Source organism: Amblyraja radiata, chromosome 18 (genome assembly GCF_010909765.2).
Source record: "Amblyraja radiata isolate CabotCenter1 chromosome 18, sAmbRad1.1.pri, whole genome shotgun sequence".
In the NCBI taxonomy this organism is placed as follows: domain Eukaryota; kingdom Metazoa; phylum Chordata; class Chondrichthyes; order Rajiformes; family Rajidae; genus Amblyraja; species Amblyraja radiata.
In genome coordinates, this window is record NC_045973.1 from 1,997,837 (window position 1) to 2,017,504 (window position 19,668).

Sequence of the window (19,668 nt, forward strand, 5' to 3'; positions counted from 1 at the left end):
CATTCGGCCCATCAAGTCTACTCCACCATTCAATCATGGCTGATCTATCTCTCCCTCCTAACCACATTCTCCTGCCTTCTCCCCATAACCTCTGATACCCACTCATTTCAGCAGGATATTCAAGACACCCTTAGTATTTAAATATTCACTCAAGTAGTTATTATATTTTATTATAATTATGTTTTACTTAATAATTTTAAATAATGACTCCCATATTGGAATGAAATATGAAAAATCTATGACAAAAATTTTTTTATTTCCATGGAATTGCTTAACATGACGAACCGCGCGAGAACTTGCCTGTTGTTTCAGCTGTTGGACCAGTCTGTCCTTCTCTCGCTTAAGGGCTATCACTTCATCTTGGGTCTTTTTCTTTTTGGAGGCAGACAATTCTAATAAGGCAATGTTTGCGTCCTTCTCACTGATGGCGGCCAGCAGTGCCTCTTGTCTGTAACAAAAATCACAGCTTCATCAATGAATCATCCTCATTACCCATTAACAGTGGAGATAAGGCCACATGGCCACATTTCACTTTGTGTACTCTGCATGGAAACATTCCCATTCCTATCCACAATTCCTTAAAATGCCTCCTTGCCAGAAGACAGCAATCTGTCTGTTGATTTCATTTTTGTTATCTCCAAAAACCCAAGACAAACACATTAATTCAACCGCAATGAGAAGTTCACAGTCACAGAAGATCGTTCCTTTGCTGCAGTGGTGCTCACCTCTCAAGCAATCGCATTGATGTACTCAATGGCAGGTCACACCTAACACTGTGCCTGGTTGCCACACACTGCGGAATCATGCAGACCAAACAATGACACAGGCACACGGGGAACTGCACATGCTGGAATCTGGTATAGAACACAAAGTGCTGGAGTAACTCCGCAGGTCAGACAGTATCTCTGGAGGACATGTATATAGGCGGCATTTTGGGTTGGGACCCTTCTGAATTCTGAAGAAATGTCCTGACCTGAAACGTCGCCTATCCATGTTCTCCACAGATGCTGCCTGACCCGCTGAGTTACTCCAGCACTCTGTGAAACGTCACCTATCCATGTTCTCCACAGATGCTGCCTGACCTGCTGAGATACTCCAGCACTCTGTGAAACGTCACCTATCCATGTTCTCCACAGATGCTGCCTGACCCGCTGAGTTACTCCAGCACTCTGTGTCTTTCTTTGGTTTAAACCAGTATCTACAGTTCCTGCCTACACATAAAGGGTTTTTTTTTGGATACCAGAGCCACAAATCACTTTCCAGAGCTGACATCCTTATCATAAGACTTAGGAGTAGAATTAGGCCACTCATTCAATCATGGCTGAGCGATATTTCCCTCTTGACCCCGTTCTCCTGCCTTCACCCCATAACCTCTGACGCTCATATCATCAAGCACTGAATTCAACAATTTCAATGACACGCTCCCAGTGTGTATTAGATCTGGCTGATTCTAATGAAAGATCTTCTTAACTCTGTTTTTCTATCATCACAAATGCTGACTGACCTGCTGAGAATTTCCATGCATTCCATATGTACTCTAGGGCGGCACGGTGGCGCAGCAGTAGAGTTGCTGCCTCACAGCGCTTGCAGCACCGTAGACCCAGGTTCGATCCCTACTACGCATGCTGTCTGTACGGAGTTTGCACGTTCTCCCCATGACCTGCGTGGGTTCCTCGGTTTCCTCCCACACTCCAAAGACGTGCAGGTATGCAGGTAAAGTGGCTTGGTAAATGTAAAAATTGTCCCTAGTGGGTGTAGGATAGTGTTAGTGTGCGGGGATCGCTGGTCGGCGCAGACCCGGTGGGCCGAAGGGCCTGTTTCCACGCTGTATCTCTAAACTATTTCCAATATGCTTTGTTTCTCACAGTTCCAGCACTTTCCTTTCACTCACTTCTTATCTATTTCCATTCATCTTGTTTTTACATTCATCTCTTCATAGATCAGCTCCCCTTAATAAGCCTTCCCCACTCTCACTTGCCTCTCTAAATCTCTTTCCGTCTCGTCACTATCAAAGGTTCAAAGGTTCAAAGGTTGATTTATTGTCACATACACCTAGATGTAGTGAAATTCCTTTTGCCAATGCAGCACATTAAAAAAGGAATACAAACATAACAATAATAAATAGCTTTAACATAAAAACATCCCCCCACCATGGTTCCCATTATGGAGGAAGGCACAAAGTCCAGTCCCATCCCCAATGTCCACCCATAGTCGGGCCTATTGAGGCCTCCACAGTTGCCTCTACGGAGGCCCGATGTTCCAGGCCGTCCTCGCCGGGTGATGATGTTCCGGCGTCGGGAGAGTCCTCTCAGCGGCATGGGAACCCTGGAACGGCCGCCTCCCTACTCGAGACCGTGGCTTCCGGAGCCGACAAGGCCGCGCCGAATGGAGCTCAACTGGCGATCTCGTCGCGAGATCCCAGGCTCCCGATGTAAAGTTTCAAGAGTCAAGTCAAGAGTTTTATTGTCATGTGTCCCAGATAGGACAATGGAATTCTTGCTTGCTGCAGCACAACAGAATATGTAAACATAGCACAGAATAGGAGATAACAGTTGAGTGTGTCTATATACCATAGACCATATATATACACAATAAATAAACAGATAAAGTGCAATAGGCTGTTATTGTTCAGAGTTTGTTTGATGTCGTATTTAATAGCCTGATGGCTGTGGGGAAGAAGCTGTTCCTGAACCTGGATGTTGCTGATTTCAGGCTCCTGTGCCTTCTTCCCGATGGTAGCGGAGAGATGAGTGTGTGGCCAGGATGGTGTGGGTCTTTGATGATGTTGGCTGCCTTTTTGAGGCAGTGACTGCAATAGATCCCTTCGATTGTGGGGAGGTCAGAGCCAATGATGGACTGGGCTCCTGGACGCTCAAGTTGCCAAACCAGGCCACGATGCAACCGGTCAGCATGCTCTCTACTGTGCACCTGTAGAGGTTCGAGAGAGTCCTCCTTGACATACCGACTCTCCGTAATCTTCTCAGGAAGTAGAGGCGCTGATGTGCTTTTTTTTATGATTGCATCAGTGTGCTGGGGTCAGGAAAGATCTTTGGAAATATGCACGCCCAGGAATTTGAAGTTCTTGACCGTTTCCACCGTCGTCCCATTGATATAATCGGGACTGTGGGTCCCCATACTACCCCTTCACAAGTCCACAATCAGTTCCTTGGTTTTGCTGGTGTTGAGAGCTAGGTTATTGTGTTGGCACCATTTGGTTAATCGGTCGATCTCACTTCTATACTCTGACTCATCCCCATCAGTGATACGTCCCACAACAGTGGTGTCGTCGGCGAACTTGATGATGGAGTCCGCACTATGTCTGGCTATGCAGTCATGAGTATAGAGTGAGTACAGCAGGGGGCTGAGCACGCAGCCTTGAGGTGCTCCCGTGCTGATTGTTATCGAGGATGACATATTTCCACCAATTCGAACAGTCTGTGGTCTGTGGATGAGGATCCAATTATAGAGGGATGTGCAGAAACCCAGTTCTGAGAGTTTGGTAACCAGTTTGGAGGGGATGATTGTATTAAACGCCGAGCTGTAATCAATGAATAACAGCCTGACATATGAGTTTTTGTTGTCCAAGTGGTCCAGAGCGTTGTCCAAGTGATCATAGGCATTCCTTTGGTTTTCTCTATATACTTTCTTTTCATTAAGGAATTTAGTACTTTCATTGCATTAACGAATCATTTTCTATTAAGTTAAAGCACATTTTCCATTTTAGAGGACATGGGCTTAAGGTGAAGGGGAAAAGATTTAATCGTGATCTGAAGGGTAACTTTTCACACAGTGGGTGTATGCGGCAAGCTGCCAGAGGAGGTAGTTGAGGCTGGGACTATCCCAACGTTTAAGAAACAGTTAGACAGGTACATGGATAGGACAGGTTTGGAAGGATATGGACCAAACGCAGGCAGGTGAGACTAGTCTGGCTGGGACATATTGGCCGGTGTGGGCAAGTTGGGCCGAAGGGCCTGTTTCCACATTGTATCACTCTGTGACTAGTGTAGCTGGGACATGTTGGGCAGTGTGGGCAAGTTGGGCCGAAGGGCCTGTTTCCACACTGTATCACCCTGTGTCTCTGGTTCATTCAGAATTTTCACTTTGGAGTTTGAATAATTAGCATTTGCCAAATCTTAATGTTCAAATAAAGAAGTTAAAGGAAATAGGATATATCATTCGGTGTTAAATATTAGTACTTTTTTTTCTTTGGTCAAAAGAACACACACACTATTTCAAGTGTGAGCTAAGTTATCTAACCTCTGCAGATTCCGAAAGATCAAATTTTCAAGACCTTTGCCTTGAAAGGTTTGGTCTGCAAATCAGATGGGCCTCTCTCCAGTGGGCACCAGATAACGTGACTGTCACTCTGTCAATTTCTTTTTGAAAACAAAATCTAAAATAAGGAATGGGTCTGGTTCACACAACTCATTAAGGCACTAGAGCTTTGTTGAGGCCCAAAGTGACTTTTTATTAACTGTTAAAATCAAACCTAATTGACACGGCATTAAGTGCTTTCCAGTCTATACAAACCATACATCCTATTTTCAGCCGTTCCCACAGAATGTTGCCATTATTCCTGGGAATGTAAGTGACAATGTTAATGCAAGTCCATTTGATCGCATTGTTTAGATGCAATCAAATAGACTTAAATTAACATTGTCCAAATGTTAAATGACTTGAGAGTTTTCAAAAGGCAATTGCATGAGATTTGTAAAGATACCAGAGGGTTAGGCACCCGCCAGGTGATTTACCTGGAGGGCGGCACCAGCCCTATTTATTGTCGGGGTCTAACTGGTCTCTGTGCTTGAAACGTGAAAGGAAATGTAATTTGCTTTAAGCATCCGAGTAAACTCCAGCCGATTACGAAACAAAATGAGGAAACGACAGCTGTGCCACACATTTGGTGCATGCCACCTCAATCCAAATGCCTCTTCCGACAACAATACTAGCCATCCAGAATAAAGGGGCATTTTTGTATTTGAATCCGCGCTGTAACTTTGAAAATAAACAAGATTGCTCTTGTGGAATTCAGCACCCGGTGTGATTATCTGAAGACAACATCTGGATGTGGCTAGTATATTCAATTAAGTGCGTCTAGCACAGAATCCTGGCTCTCATTCTCCGCGTAATCACGACATTAATCATTTTATTCAACTGCCTCGGCTTAATATTACTCTGTCTCCCAACCCTTTCATTCTTGAACCAGAATGAACCAGCAACTTGAGAGTATGGGAGTACAAATGGACTAAATATCGTCTGGTTTTGGACAATCTTCGCTTGGATTAAGACGGGTATAAAACAGAAAGCGGAATATTTATGTGAAACACAATTCTCGAGACAGCTGGCAAATGATAGGGCAAAGGAGTTTGATTTAACAGGGAAACTTAATACCATTTGAAACATAGATAAGGCGACAGGCACACTATCAAAGGGCAAAAATCCACAAAATGGAGCTGCTGAATACTGATAAAAACAAATACAAGTGTATTATTTTATCAAACTCTAGTCTAAACAGCTGTCAAAAGATAGTCCTTACATAAATATGGGGGAAAATGGAAGATGGTGTGTGGAGCAGGGCTAACAGCTGTCAAAAATAATTTAAAAAATGGGGCAGGTAGAACGGAATATAGTTACCACCCACTAAGGGAAGGGATCTCAAAGCATCGACAAGAGGCAGAAAATTGCCACGATTAATAAATGGGAAGAGAAAATTGTGAAAAAGATTCGACAAAGGCACGGGACAAAATGCTGCACTTTCATCAATATTTAAACCACAGTATGGCCATGTTTTCACTCATTTTCATTACTAATTATTTTCATTTAATTTTCTAATTTAATTACTAATCATTGATTAGTACGGGTGCCAGAGGTTATGGGGAGAAGGCAGGAGAATGGGGTGGAGATAGATCAGCCATGATTGAATGGCGGAGTAGACTTGATGGCCTAGTTCTGCTCCTATAACTTATTGATCTTATGATCTTTGTGAAACCATCTCCAGGTTGCAGTCCCTGGTGAACAATCACCCAGTGGTTCTTCTTCCACTGGGAAGAATGTTGAGAAGGTTTACGAGGACGTTGCCGGGATTCGACGGCCCGAAGTTGGGCAGGCCAGGACTCTATTCCTTGGAGCGCAGGAGGATGAGGAATGATCTCATAAAGGTGTATAAAATCACCAGGGGAATTGATAGGATGAATGCCCACAGTCTGTTACCCAGGGCGGGGGTGTCAAGAACCAGAGAACATAGGTTTAAGGTGAGAGGGGAAAGATTTAAAAGGAACCTGAGGGGCAGATTTTTCATATAGAGACTGGTGGGTGTCTGGAATGATCTGCCCGAGGTTGTAGTTGATGGAGGTGTAACAACATTTAAAATACATTTGGACAGGTACATGGATAGGAAGATTTAGAGGAATATGGGCCAAATGTAGGCAAATGGGACATGGAGGAACTCGGTTGGCATGGATGGCATTAATTAGTACAGGTGTCAGGGGTTATGGGGATAAATAGATCAGCCATGATTGAATGGCAGTCGGCTTGATGGGCCGAATGGCCTAATTCTGCTCCTATCACCCATGACCTTATGGATGGGTTGGGCCGAGGGGCCTGTTCCCGTGTTGTGTGACTCTATGATTCCACTGTTCACACAGACTTGGTGCGGAATTGTGGGGGTGGGGGGAGGGGTTCATTGTTTTATCCACTGTACCTGCATCAATTTCAGCTCAAAATTCACCATGAATTATTGATAGATTTTCTCTCTTCCAACCCCAAGTGCAGTGTTTGATTATTTTGTCCCCAAATAGGTGCTAATTCAGAGATAGAGATACACAGTATAGATACAGGCCTATCGAACCCATGCTGACCACCGATCACCCATTTACTCTAACCCTACACTAATCTAATGCAATTGAATCCTATCCATATCTTTATCGATTCTGCCACTCACCTACACACGAGGGACAATTTACAGGGGCCAATTAGCCTCCCAATCTTTTGGGATGTGGGAGGAAACCGGAGCACCTGGAGGAAACCCACGCTGTCACAGGGAGAACATGCAAACTCCACACAGACAGCACCCGAGGTCCGGATCGAACCCGGAGTCTCTGGCGCCATGAGGCAGCAGCTCTACCCGCTGCGCCACCCTGCCCTCCCGTCTATGGAGTATCTGATTGTGGATGATCAGCCATGATCACATTGAATGGCGGTGCTGGCTCGAAGGGCCGAATGGCCTACTCCTGCACCTATTGTCTATTGTCTATTGAGTAGAGAATGAACGCGGGGCCTTTCCTGGTCCTGGCAGCTCAGGTACACACCATCAAGCTGATCAGGTCACCAACCATACTCCGTCTGAAGCCCGGCTGCTTAGTCACATTCTCTCTTTTGGAGGAAACACTGCAGTAAAATCAAACAAGATAGAACAAATATTTCACAGTGAAACACAATCTAATTCAGAGAAGCCCACATATCCGACACGACGTCTTTGATGTATTCACAAGCATCAGCCACATTTAATACTTACCGTATAAACCACATTCTTAGCTTTAAAAGCGGTTTGGAAAGAATGACAAGTCTCTAATAAGAGCAGTCTGGTGTTTGGGGGGGGGGGGGGGGGGGGGGGGGGGGGGACAGTCCAGGCACACCAATAAGACACTGTTATATCCTGGAAAAATAGTTCTTATACTACATCACTGAAACTGGCTTTTGTTAAAACATATTGGACGGCTATTTATTGAAATCATATGCCGGACATGTGAAGGGGAAACAACAGATGATTATTTGACATACCACGGTAATGAAACAGTGAAAGTATTCAATTAATGGTACGAAGGCATGCTTTTAAATTCCATCTACTGTTGTAGAAACTAAATAGCTCCTCTATATGTATCAGGGATCATGCTCGATGCTACGATGCAACAGTACTTATCATGCGATCAACCATACATCCTTTAAACCATGTGTAGGAAGGAACTGCAGATGCTGGTTTACAGAAGTCTGAAGAAGGGTCTCGACCAGAAACGTCAACCATTCCTTCGCTCCAGAGATGCTGCCTGTCCCGCTGAGTTACACCAGCACTTTGTGTCTATTTTCTACTGGGGAGCATAATTCTCTGAACATCCAGCAGATGATATTACGGTAACCCACGGATTTGCACGTTACCCCAATGATCTGCCGCTCCTTTCACAAGCCGAGACTGGAAGTGAGCAAAACTATGGCGAATCCGGACTGTCAAAGCTGCCACAGCCAGACATAAAAACAGCTTTTATCCACCAGTAGTTGCTCTACTCAACAGCCAAAAATCTGTAGCCTCCCTTTGATCTGGTATTTTGTTGGTTCACATGCTTGATCAATGGTGTTTTATCATTAATGTTTTATTATTATTAATGTTTAGTGCTTAGTGAGTCATTCGTAGCTGTCACTGTATGTCATGTTGTTACTTGTGGGCGGAGCACCAAGGCAAATTCCTTGTATGTGAATACTTGGCCAATAAACTTACTTGCGTACTTACTAACTTACTTACTATATATAACCATATAACCATATAACAATTACAGCACGGAAACAGGCCATCTCGGCCCTACAAGTCCGCGCCAAACAATTTTTTTTCCCTTAGTCCCACCTGCCTGCACTCATACCATAACCCTCCATTCCCTTCTCATCCATATGCCTATCCAATTTATTCTTAAATGATACCAACGAACCTGCCGCCACCACTTCCACTGGAAGCTCATTCCACACTGCTATCATTCTCTGAGTAAAGAAGTTCCCCCTCATGTTACCCCTAAACTTCTGTCCCTTAATTCTGAAGTCATGTCCTCTTGTTTGAATCTTCCCTATTCTCAAAGGGAAAAGCTTGATCACATCAACTCTGTCTATCACTCTCATCATTTTAAAGACCTCTATCATCCCCCCTTAACCTTCTGCGCTCCAAAGAATAAAGCCCTAACTTGTTCAACCTTTCTCTGTAACTTAGTTGTTGAAACCCAGGCAACATTCTAGTAAATCTCCTCTGTACTCTCTCTATTTTGTTGACATCCTTCCTATAATTAGGCGACCAAAATTGTACACCATACTCCAGATTTGGTCTCACCAATGCCTTGTACAATTTTAACATTACATCCCAACTTCTATACTCAAAAAGCATGGCTGGGAATATGCTGAGTAGGCGGAAATGCAATGTGGACGGTATGACTTACAGAGAAGTAGAGGGAGCACAGCCATATGATATCCAGGGATAGCCAGGGCCTTTTTACACATTACGTACACTCATTCAAAGCCAGGTAAGGTCATGGTTCAACAGTTCAGAAGAATGTTATATTCTCATGACACCACAATTATACTGCCTTGCCAGCTGCGATGGTTTAGCCCCGACTGTTACCAAAGTGCTCATCTCCACATGCCACAGACCCAACTGGCATTAAGAATGTCATTGAAGATAGACACAAAATGCTGGGGTAACTCAGCGGGACAGACAACATCTCTGGAGGAAAGGAATTGGTGACGTTTCAGTACGGGACGCTTCTTCAGACTCCAGCATTTTGTGTCTGTCTTCGGTGTAAACCAGCATCTGCAGTTCCTTCCTACAGTCTGAAGAAGGGTCTCCACCCGAAACGTCGCCCATTCCTTCTCTCCAGAGATGCTGCCTGTCCTGCTGAATTACTCCAGCATTCTGTGTCTACCTTCAGCCTTCCTTGCCTTGATCACATCCCCCCCCCCCCACCCCCTCTTCCATGCACTGGGCCCTTCCACCCCCCCCCCCCCCCCCCCCCCCCCCCACAATCTCTCCTTCTCACTGGCGTTGCTTTGGGGCTGGTTGGCAGTTTCTTGGCAGCCATGCTTTGATTCCAAGTCAAAGGCGATTTTCTACCCGTTTTTGGACAAGCAACCAATTTTCTTCTCCAGAGCTTTCCACCAGACCCACATACTCATCAGTGGACAAGCCCACCACTTGTCCTGCCCCAGCTGAGAATTCTCCCTTTCAGGATCATTCCAACCTGGCAGATGGCAAAGAAGTCAAGTCCGACTGAATTGTTAAAGTGCGTACAGACTGTAGGAAGTTTAGTGCTCGTGTCCTGGCCTTTTGCATCACAAAATGTTTTTGCAGATGTTATAAAGTATGTTAAACTTTGGAACAAGACCTGCTTAACATACTGAATGGCAGCTATTTTATGAATCGCTGGATTGAAAAGCCTCACACAGCCTGCAACAGGCGCATGATAAAAGGCAGAGCAGACCAGAAATTGAGCGTGCAGTTCAATTAAATGTGAAGTTCTGGGACAAAAGTGGTGGCAACACCTCAGCCGGCGTCTATGTGAAGAGCAGATTTGTGCGCGCACTCATTGACAAGTGCTGGAGCAGTTCCATCTGCCTGCGGTATCGTCCCACATGTTACACTAGAGGAATAGGAGCATCTATTTTGTCATCAGTCATCAAATTGGACCCTAAACCAAGTTTAAAAAGTGCTCAGGAAATCCAACAAGACATCTGAATACATCTCTTTGGAGAGGATGCAGCATTAGAGTGATCCTGGGCTGAATGGTTTAAGATGTTCTCACGGGGGAAAGATCCACTCCGCTACCCGTTACTTTTACACGCCGTCATCTGTTAAACTTGTCACGTGTCGGCACGTTACATGAAAGAAGGAACCGGCCAGCTTGCTCCAGAGACTAATGCTAACGAGGCGTTGACAACAGCTCCTGAAACCTACCGGCGTTGTTCCACATTAAAAAAATTAAAGCTAAATTAAATTATGGTGGCACGGTGGCGCAGCGGTAGAGTTGCTGCCTCACAGGGCCAGAGACCCGGGTTAGATCCACTGCCTCACAGCGCCAGAGACCCGGGTTAGATCCACTGCCGCACAGCGCCAGAGACCCGGGTTAGATCCACTGCCTCACAGCGCCAGAGACCTGGGTTCCATCCTGACTACGGGTGCTGTCTGTACGGAGTTTGTACGTTCTCCCCGTGACCTGCGTGGGTTTTCTCCGGGTGCTCCGGTTTCCTCCCACACTCCAAAGGCGTACAGGTTTGTTGGTTAATTGGCTTGGTGTAAATGTAAATTGTCCCTCGTGTGTGTAGAGTAGTGTTAACGTGCGGGGATCGCGGGTCGGTGCGTACTCGGTGGGCCGAAGGGAGTTTCCGCGCTGTATCTCTAAACTAAAGTAAGCTAAACAGACCACAAACCGTCTGCTGCAAGGTCTGCTGCATGATTTTACCAGTTTATGGGGAGAAGGCAGGAGAATGGGGTTAGGAGGGAGAGATAGATCAGCCATGATTGAATGGTGGAGTAGACTTGATGGGCCGAATGGCCTAATTCTGCTCCTATCACTTATGAAAACAGAGCATTTCACTGTACCAAGGTACATGTGACAACAAAGTATCATTGAATTATTGAATCATTGAACAACATGAGGAGGAAGAGGGAGTTCTGGGGGATGAGGAGAAATGAGCCGCGCCTGCCCAGTTGGGGGCTATGCGTGAGTGGTGGAATATTGCTTCGGGGGAATGGGTTGCGTTGGGGGAATGGGTGAGTGGTGGAATGTTGTGTTGGGGAACAGACCCGGCGGGTCTGCACTTGGTCTAGTTGAATCAAAAAAACGTTTAAACTTCAGCACTGAACAACTTAACACAAATGCAGGCATAAATGAAAGTGCCACGTTGGCTACATTGCAGATGTCCATCCAACAGAGGAATGTCTGAAGAAGGGTCTCAACCCGTAAAACCTCACACATTCCTTCTCTCCCGAGATGCTGCCTGCCCCGCTGAGTTACTCCAGTATTTTGTGCCTTATCTTCGGTTTGAACCAGCATCTGCAGTTCCTTCCTACACAGAGGAATGTGCTCATGGCCTCACGGTCTATACAGATCATGCAGGTTCCACAATAAGCCATTCCAGAATGTCAGAAATAGCAGTTGTGGTGACCAATGTGAGTAATTCTTCACACATCTGCCGCCATAGAAAACATTGTTTGTGCGTAAAAGAATCTAGTGGTGAATGTGTGAGAGTGGTCACCTTCTAGGCTGTTGTCCTGGGTGTGACAGCAGCAGGAATGTCCTGCTAGATACAGGGAGATGTTTGGCTCATTTACACACTACATGCTTGGATCAGGATCTCCGGAAACCCCAGATACAACAGCCAACTCTTCAATCCTTGTGTCTCACACTTTCTGTCTTTTCATCTCAGGCCTTTGCCCAACCATCTGCCTATCCCCCCACCCACCCACCCACCCACCAGCACTTTGTGTCTATCTTCGGTGTAAACCAGCATCTGCAGTTCCTTCCCACACATTTTGTCAACCTGACACCAGCTGTGTTTTGCCCTGCCCCTCCTTCCTTTCCCCCCTCCCACCCACAATCAGTCTGAAGAAGGGTCCCGATCCTAAACGTCACCTATCCATGTTCGCCTGAGATGCTGCCTGACCCGCTGAGTTACTCCAGCCATCTGTGAAACGTCACCTATCCATGTTCTCCACAGATGCTGCCTGACCCGCTGAGTTACTCCAGCACTCTGTGAAACGTCACCTATCCATGTTCTCCACAGATGCTGCCTGACCCGCTGAGTTACTCCAGTGATCTTTATCTAGTTGGCCTTCGACATCTGTTGTGTGATTTAATTAAACCAAAGGCAGCAAAAATAACTTAAAACATTCTACACAAAAATGATTTTGCTGCATGACAAAGCTATTGTTCCATCCAAACGAAACCTGAAATTGGATCTACCACGCCTCAAATAAAAATTGGTCATAAATTAATTGAAAAGCATTAAGTGCAACAAGTTGCAACTGAGTAGCTTGCAATTAAATATAATGAGCACTCATTCACGTTATTAATAATATCTCCTGACATGTTTGGGGCATATGCTCGCTGCATATTACTCCTGAATCTTAGGATGTATTGTTGCAAAAGGCATTTTATGAACACATGGTGATTTGTCATTTAACTGTGGAATGCAATGCACCCCATTTGGAGACACGACTGCACACTAGATTCAGGAGCAAGGAATCCCACTGATGTCCAGCTGGCCTGACAATATTACTGTCCATTGTCCACTCTCTTCCCATCCGTATATTCCCCAACACCTCTGGAGTATTCTGGCACTTCAAACATGCTCACTTTCCTCGACCCAAGTATCTCATCCTCCCCCTGGATGTCCCGATCCTCTCCAACGGAAGGCACGAGGTCCCTTCATTTCCTCCTGAGAACGCGATCTAGCCTTTTTCCACCATCATCTCCCTCCATCTGTCTAAACGATCTCCGTCAAACAATTTATTCTTTGATTCTATCCACTTGCTCCCAATAAAATGTTTTAGCTGTTGGAACTCACCGGGGTGTCTTTAATGTTTATGTGAAATGCCCTTTGTCTCAGTCCCGTGCAGGTACACGCGCTCAGCTTCGTTTCCACGTTCCCCTGGTTCCTCAATTTATAAACGGTTCATCGCTGCTCTTTCCTTGTATTCATCAAAGATTATTAACAACTGTGAACTTATTCTCCCTTTCCAGGAATACTACCAAACCTGCTGGGAATCCCCAACATCGTTCAGTTCAGAATAAGATGCGTTAACTGAAGAAATATTGACACAAAGTCACTCATAACCCAGGATCTTTAGAAATCTTTAGATTCATAGAGTGTTACAGCATGTAAACAGGCCCTTCAGCCCAACATGCCCACGACCATCAACAGGGGATCTTATTGAAACATATAAGGTTATTAAGGGATTGGACACGCAAGAGGCAGGAAACATGTTCCCAATGTTGGGAGTGTCCAGAACCAGGGGCCACAGTTTAAGAATAAGGGGTAGGCCATTTAGAATGGAACTTTTTCACCCAGAGAGTTGTGAATCTGTGGAATTCTCTGCCACAGAAGGCAGTGGAGGCCAATTCTCTGGAGGCTTTCAAATGAGAGTTAGATAGAGCTCTTAAAGATAGCGGAGTCAGGAGATATGGGGAGAAGGCAGGAACGGGGTACTGATTGTGGATGATCAGCCATGATCACAGTGAATGGCGGTGCTGGCTCGAAGGACCAAATGGCCTGCTCCTGCACCTATCGTCTATTGTCCCATCTACACTAGTCACACCTGCCTGCAGTCATAGAGTCACAGAGTGATACAGTGTGGAAACAGGCCCTTCAGCCCAACTTGCCCACACCGGCCAACATGCCCCAGCTACACTCGTCCCACCTGCCCACATTTGGCCCATATCCCTCCAAACCTGTCCTATCCATCTAACTGGAGAAACTCAGCGGGTGCAGCAGCATCTATGGAGCGAAGGAAATAGGCAACGTTTCGGGGCCGAATCCCTTGGGAAATAGGTAACATTTCGGGCCGAAACCCAAGGGTTTCGTCCCGAAACGTTGCCTATTTCCTTCGCTCCACAGATGCTGCTGCACCCGCTGAGTTTCTCCAGCACTTTTGTCTACCTTCGATTTTCCAGCATCTGCAGTTCCTTCTAGAATACTATCCATGGATCAGTCTAACTTTGGGTGGCATTCTATTATATTTTACCAACAGGTAAAAGACAAAATTGTACAAGGAGATAAATGAAAAGCTATTTAATATTAAACGTTTTGCTTTGCACCAGATAATGTATAATGCATTGGGGTATGGCATTATGTGGAACTGTCAGTCCACAGGCTCTCTGAGGGCTTTCAGTCATTGACCTGTGGTCAGGAGAACACCTCCAGGTATTGGTAAGGGACCCGTCTGCAAGCAGGGCCAGGCCCAACACCAACATCGCAATGTGGAAGTTGTTGAGGATTCTCGCAACACAAAGTGAACATTAGAACTTTTAATTCACAACAAAAACCTTAAGCACAAAGAGAAATCCAGCAAAATGGAACAAAGGAGAGAAAACGGTCCATGAAACATCCACCGATAACCATATTCAACAAGAAAGACTCACTTTCCTGCACCAGATGTTTGTTTTGGCTGTAATAAAAAGTTATCGCAGAGCGTTAGAAGCGTCACTTCAACAACAAGGGGTTGGACAGGCTAGATGCAGGAAGATTGTTCCCGATGTTGGGGAAGTCCAGAACAAGGGGTCACAGTTTAAGGATAAGGGGGAAATCTTTTAGGACCGAGATGAGAAAAACATTTTTCACACAGAGAGTGGTGAATTTGTGGAATTCTCTGCCACAGAAGGTAGTTGAGGCCACAGTTCATTGGCTATATTTAAGAGGGAGTTAGATGTGGCCCTTGTGGCTAAAGGGATCAGGGGGTATGGAGAGAAGGCAGGTACAGGATACTGAGTTGGATGATCAGCCTTGATCATATTGAATGGCAGTGCAGGCTCGAAGGGCCGAATGGCCTACTCCTGCACCTATTGCCTATGTTTCTATCACACAGAAGAGTGCACCTGCCCAACTGTACAGTGACTAATGGACAAACACCACTAGTTCACAACCTTTGTCTCCAAATGTCAAATCTTTCTACAAGGTATCATGTGGTTCGTCCGCTTGTGTGTCGGACGATGGGGCTCGCTGTTGGCTTCTGTCATCGTCCAACGTTGACAGAATTTCCGCCCGACGCATCACAAAGTGCATCGCGTCATCGCTTCCAGGGATGGCCACGTGGAGGCTTGTGTCATGATCCGTCATGCTGTGCTTCTGTGCTTGGCTGTAAGTTTAGTTTTCAGAGACACAGCACAGAAACAGGCCCTTCAGCCCAACCATCTGGTGAAATTGCTGCCTCACGGCGCCAGAGAGCCAGGTTCGATCCTGACCTCGGGTACTGTCTGTGCAGAGTTTGCACGTTCTCCCCGTGACCACGTGAGTTTCCTCTGGGTCCTCCGGTTTCCTCCCACGTTCAAAAATAGCCACGTGGGTTTGTGGGTTAATTGGCCCTCTGTAAGTTGCAGAGAGTGTGTGGAGAGTGTGGATGAGAAAGTGGGATAGCACGGAACGAGTGTGATGGTTGGCGTGGACTCGGTGGGCTGCTGGGCCTGTTTCCATGCTGTAGCTCTAAACTAAATACTCCAAGTTGTTGGATGCTTGCTGGGGTAGAACAAGGCAACATGGCTGGAAGCCTTGGTCAAAATGAGATGGCATCTGCTTCAGGGGAGCAAGAAATATCATCATCAGTCTGAAGAAGGGTTTCGGCCCGAAACGTTGCCTATTTCCTTCGCTCCATAGATGCTGCTGCACCCGCTGAGTTTCTCCAGCACTTTTGTCTACCTTCGATTTTCCAGCATCTGCAGTTCCTTCTTAAACTCTTGAGTAAGAAATATATCTGGGCCCATGATGGAATAAATGTGCGGAACTTCTCCCAGACACTAACACAAGGCATCAACTTTATGTTTCTTCCCTGAAGCCAATGTCACAGGATTGGTTTAATGGAGATGTGTGGGGCAACAGAGGGTGGTGGATGCCTGGAACACACTGTCGGGGATGGTGGTGGAGACAGATACGATAGTGGTGTCTAGGAGGCTTGTAGGTAGTCAAATAGATATGCAGGGAATGGTGGGTGAATAGATTATGCACAGGTAGATAAGAGATGGTCTTGGCATCATGTTGGGCGCAGACATCATGGGCTAAAGAACTAGTCCTTGTGATGCATCATCATGGGCGCTCATTGGAAACAAGTATGAATGTTCTCTCCTCTCCCATAGGGTCGTCTACTTGTGGGTCTGCAGATGTCTGTAGAGGGCGATCCGTGATCCACACAGCTTGGTGCAACGTGGGCAGTGGAGACTGGCGGTGGTTGGTAGTCATCGAGCCCCCTTCTCTCTCTCTCTCCTTACGGCGCTGTCCCTTTGTCTCTGCGACACGGCGTGGTTCCGTTCTGTTCCGTACGCACTGTTCTGGGTTCGATGCACTTTTACCCAACGATCTATTATAATTAACTCCAGTGCTTAATTCAGCTCCTTGAAGCCCAAAGAAAGAATATGAAACGCATGCAAGAACCAGGCCAAGCCAGTGACGGATGCAGGCAAGTTTGGTGAAGCAATATCGAGATGTCTCCATACTGCGGGAACCGCACCTAACCTCAGAGGCAATTATGGTTATGATGAAAACCTCATCAGTTGAAGGGCTCCTTTGTCATGAGACATTGGTGAGAAACTTAGACTTTTACTGTTCATTCGCAAAGTTTACAAATAAAACATTATTTTTCACATTCAGCAACATCAACATGAAACTACAGCCTGAATTGTTCACATGAGATTGAGGCCTTTTCAGCTCATCCAAAACATTTGCATTACATTACGGGATCTGTGGAGTTTTTTCTCCAAATAGAATTGACTATTGTTTTTTCAAAGTGTGAGGCTGATCAACTAAATCTTGGATAGACACAAACTGGAGTAACTCAGCGACACCGACTGAAGTCTGAAGAAGGGTCTCAACCCGAAACATCACCTATTCCTTCTCTCCAGTGATGCTGCTGCCTGCCTGTCCCGCTGAGTTACTCCAGCATTTAGTGTCTATCTTCGGTTTAAACCAGCATCTGCAGTTCCTTCCTACAACTAAACCTTGGAGTCTGAAGAAGGATCCCGGACTCAAACATTACCTAACCCTTTGCTCCACAGATGCTGCCTGACCCGCTGAGTTACTCCAGCACTTTGTGAAACGTCACCTATCCATGTTCCCCACAGATGCTGCCTGATCCGCTGAGTTACTCCAGCACTCTGTGAAACGTCACCTATCCATGTTCTCCACAGATGCTACCTGACCTGCTGAGTTACTCCAGCACTCTGTGAAACGTCACCTATCCATGTTCTCTACAGATGCTGCCTGACCCGCTGAGTTACTCCAGCACTCTGTGAAACGTCACCTATCCATGTTCTCCACAGATGCTGCCTGACCCGCTGAGTTACTCCAGCACTCTGTGAAACGTCACCTATCCATGTTCTCCACAGATGCTGCCTGACCCGCTGAGTTACTCCAGCACTTTGTGTCTACCTTTGGCATAAACCAGCACCTGCAGTTCCTTGTTTCTAAACCTTGAATCTCCTTTGAATGGGAAAGGATTGCTGTCCAAGTCATTGATAAAATAATTCATATTTCTATCCTGAACAGGATGATGATGAATTTTGAATGACTTTGCGGTTTCAATATAAATCATTGTACAATAACATTTGCAGGATAGATTTAATTTATGGATTTTCCCCCCAGAAAAGACGGTGTTTACCACTTAAATATTTTATTTCCCGCACGCTTTAGAACCTGTAAACATCTCCATTTATGCAGTTTATTATCCTGATCTGTTTTTAAACGGAAAATTGTTTGCTAAGTTACAAACTAAAGTTTTCTGCAGCAAAACAGTCACAGAGCTTCCTACTTCCAAGTTATGGAAAAATGCCACTTGGCACATTTGAAAGGTGACTTTTCTTCCTGATTCAGCTATCAGCGATAGTCTCTGGGATATATCCCCAACAGACTTAAAAATACTTAAAATGTTCCTTCTTTTGTCAGGAAAACCATGCACAAGTTACAGTCTAATTTATTAACTGCAGTATGGCCATGACAAGAAGCATCAAAAGCAGAGAAAAATGCAATCTTTAGTGGATATACAATGATTCATGAGTTGGAAGTATTCCAAGCATACTTTTTAATCTTCAGCTTCTTCCTATTTGAAAGCTTGGCTTTCCTTAAAGAATTCATCGCGATGGACAGAAAACATATCACTGTAACAGTGCATGGTTTGTGTTTATTTTGTAGTATGACACATATGTCAGGAAATGAGAGAAGTTTGGAATAGTTAACACTGAGCTGGTACTGTAAAAGCAAAAGCATGTCTAAATAAAACAAGTGAAGAATTGAATTAATAATGTAGGGTGCAGATTCAACAAGCTTCAAATTAGAAAAAATAACAGTGCTGGAGTAACTCAGCGGGTCAGGCAGCATCTGTGGAGAACATTGATAGGTGACGTTTCACAGAGTGCTGGAGCAACTCAGCGGGTCAGGCAGCATCTGTGGAGAACATGGATAGGTGACGTTTCACAGAGTGCTGGAGTAACTCAGCGGGTCAGGCAGCATCTGTGGGGAACATGGATAGGTGACGTTTCACAGAGTGCTGGAGTAACTCAGCGGGTCAGGCAGCATCTGTGGAGAACATAGACTGAAGATAGATCCCAACCTAAAGCGTCACCTATCCACGTTCTCCAGAGAAGCTACCAGATGTGCTGAGTTACTCCAGCATGTTGTGTCTTTCTTTGTAAAGCCAGCATCTGCAATTCCTTGGGTCTACATAGCTGTGGGAAATCCATAATTCGTTTGCTTGCAAGGCTGAGGAGATGAGTTGATCTTGGTACGATGTTTGGTATGAACAATGTGGGCCAAAGGGCCTGTTTATGTGCTGGACTCTTCAATGTTCAATCCAAGACCATGAATTCCAGATTAAAATGGAACTGCAACACTAATTTGCAATATCAATGTATTGGAATAATTTTATCTGATCTAGACGTGAAGTATTACATTAACTTTGGTGAGGAATAAATCACTTTCTGGACATTGTCCAAACAAACTCTGCAGCCCAATTTTCCCCGCGTAGCAGTGATGAAATAAAGCCCATGAGATTTAATGAGAGATGACTCAAGGCCAAGTTAAACGGTGCTGGCCATGGGCATGTTGTGTGTGTGCGTGTGTATCTCAACCTCCAAAGAACACATTTGTTTCGACTTTATTTAGAGTATCAACTTTATCCCGAGCAGTTCCTTAGAAAGAGGAAATGAGATTGGTGCTGTAACAAAT

At 45.4% G+C, this 19,668-nt stretch overlaps 1 protein-coding gene across 8 annotated transcripts in view; it reads right to left on the bottom strand.

Annotated features, from left to right (window-relative positions):
- Nucleotides 1-19,668, bottom strand: part of erc2 (ELKS/RAB6-interacting/CAST family member 2) — a 569,575-nt gene that overhangs the window by 157,715 nt on the left and 392,192 nt on the right. For all 8 annotated transcript variants that reach the window (XM_033036569.1, XM_033036567.1, XM_033036568.1 and 5 more), the window contains one exon: nucleotides 301-448. In XM_033036569.1, the coding sequence (XP_032892460.1) occupies nucleotides 301-448 (148 nt within the window). The remainder of the gene's footprint in view (nucleotides 1-300; nucleotides 449-19,668) is intronic.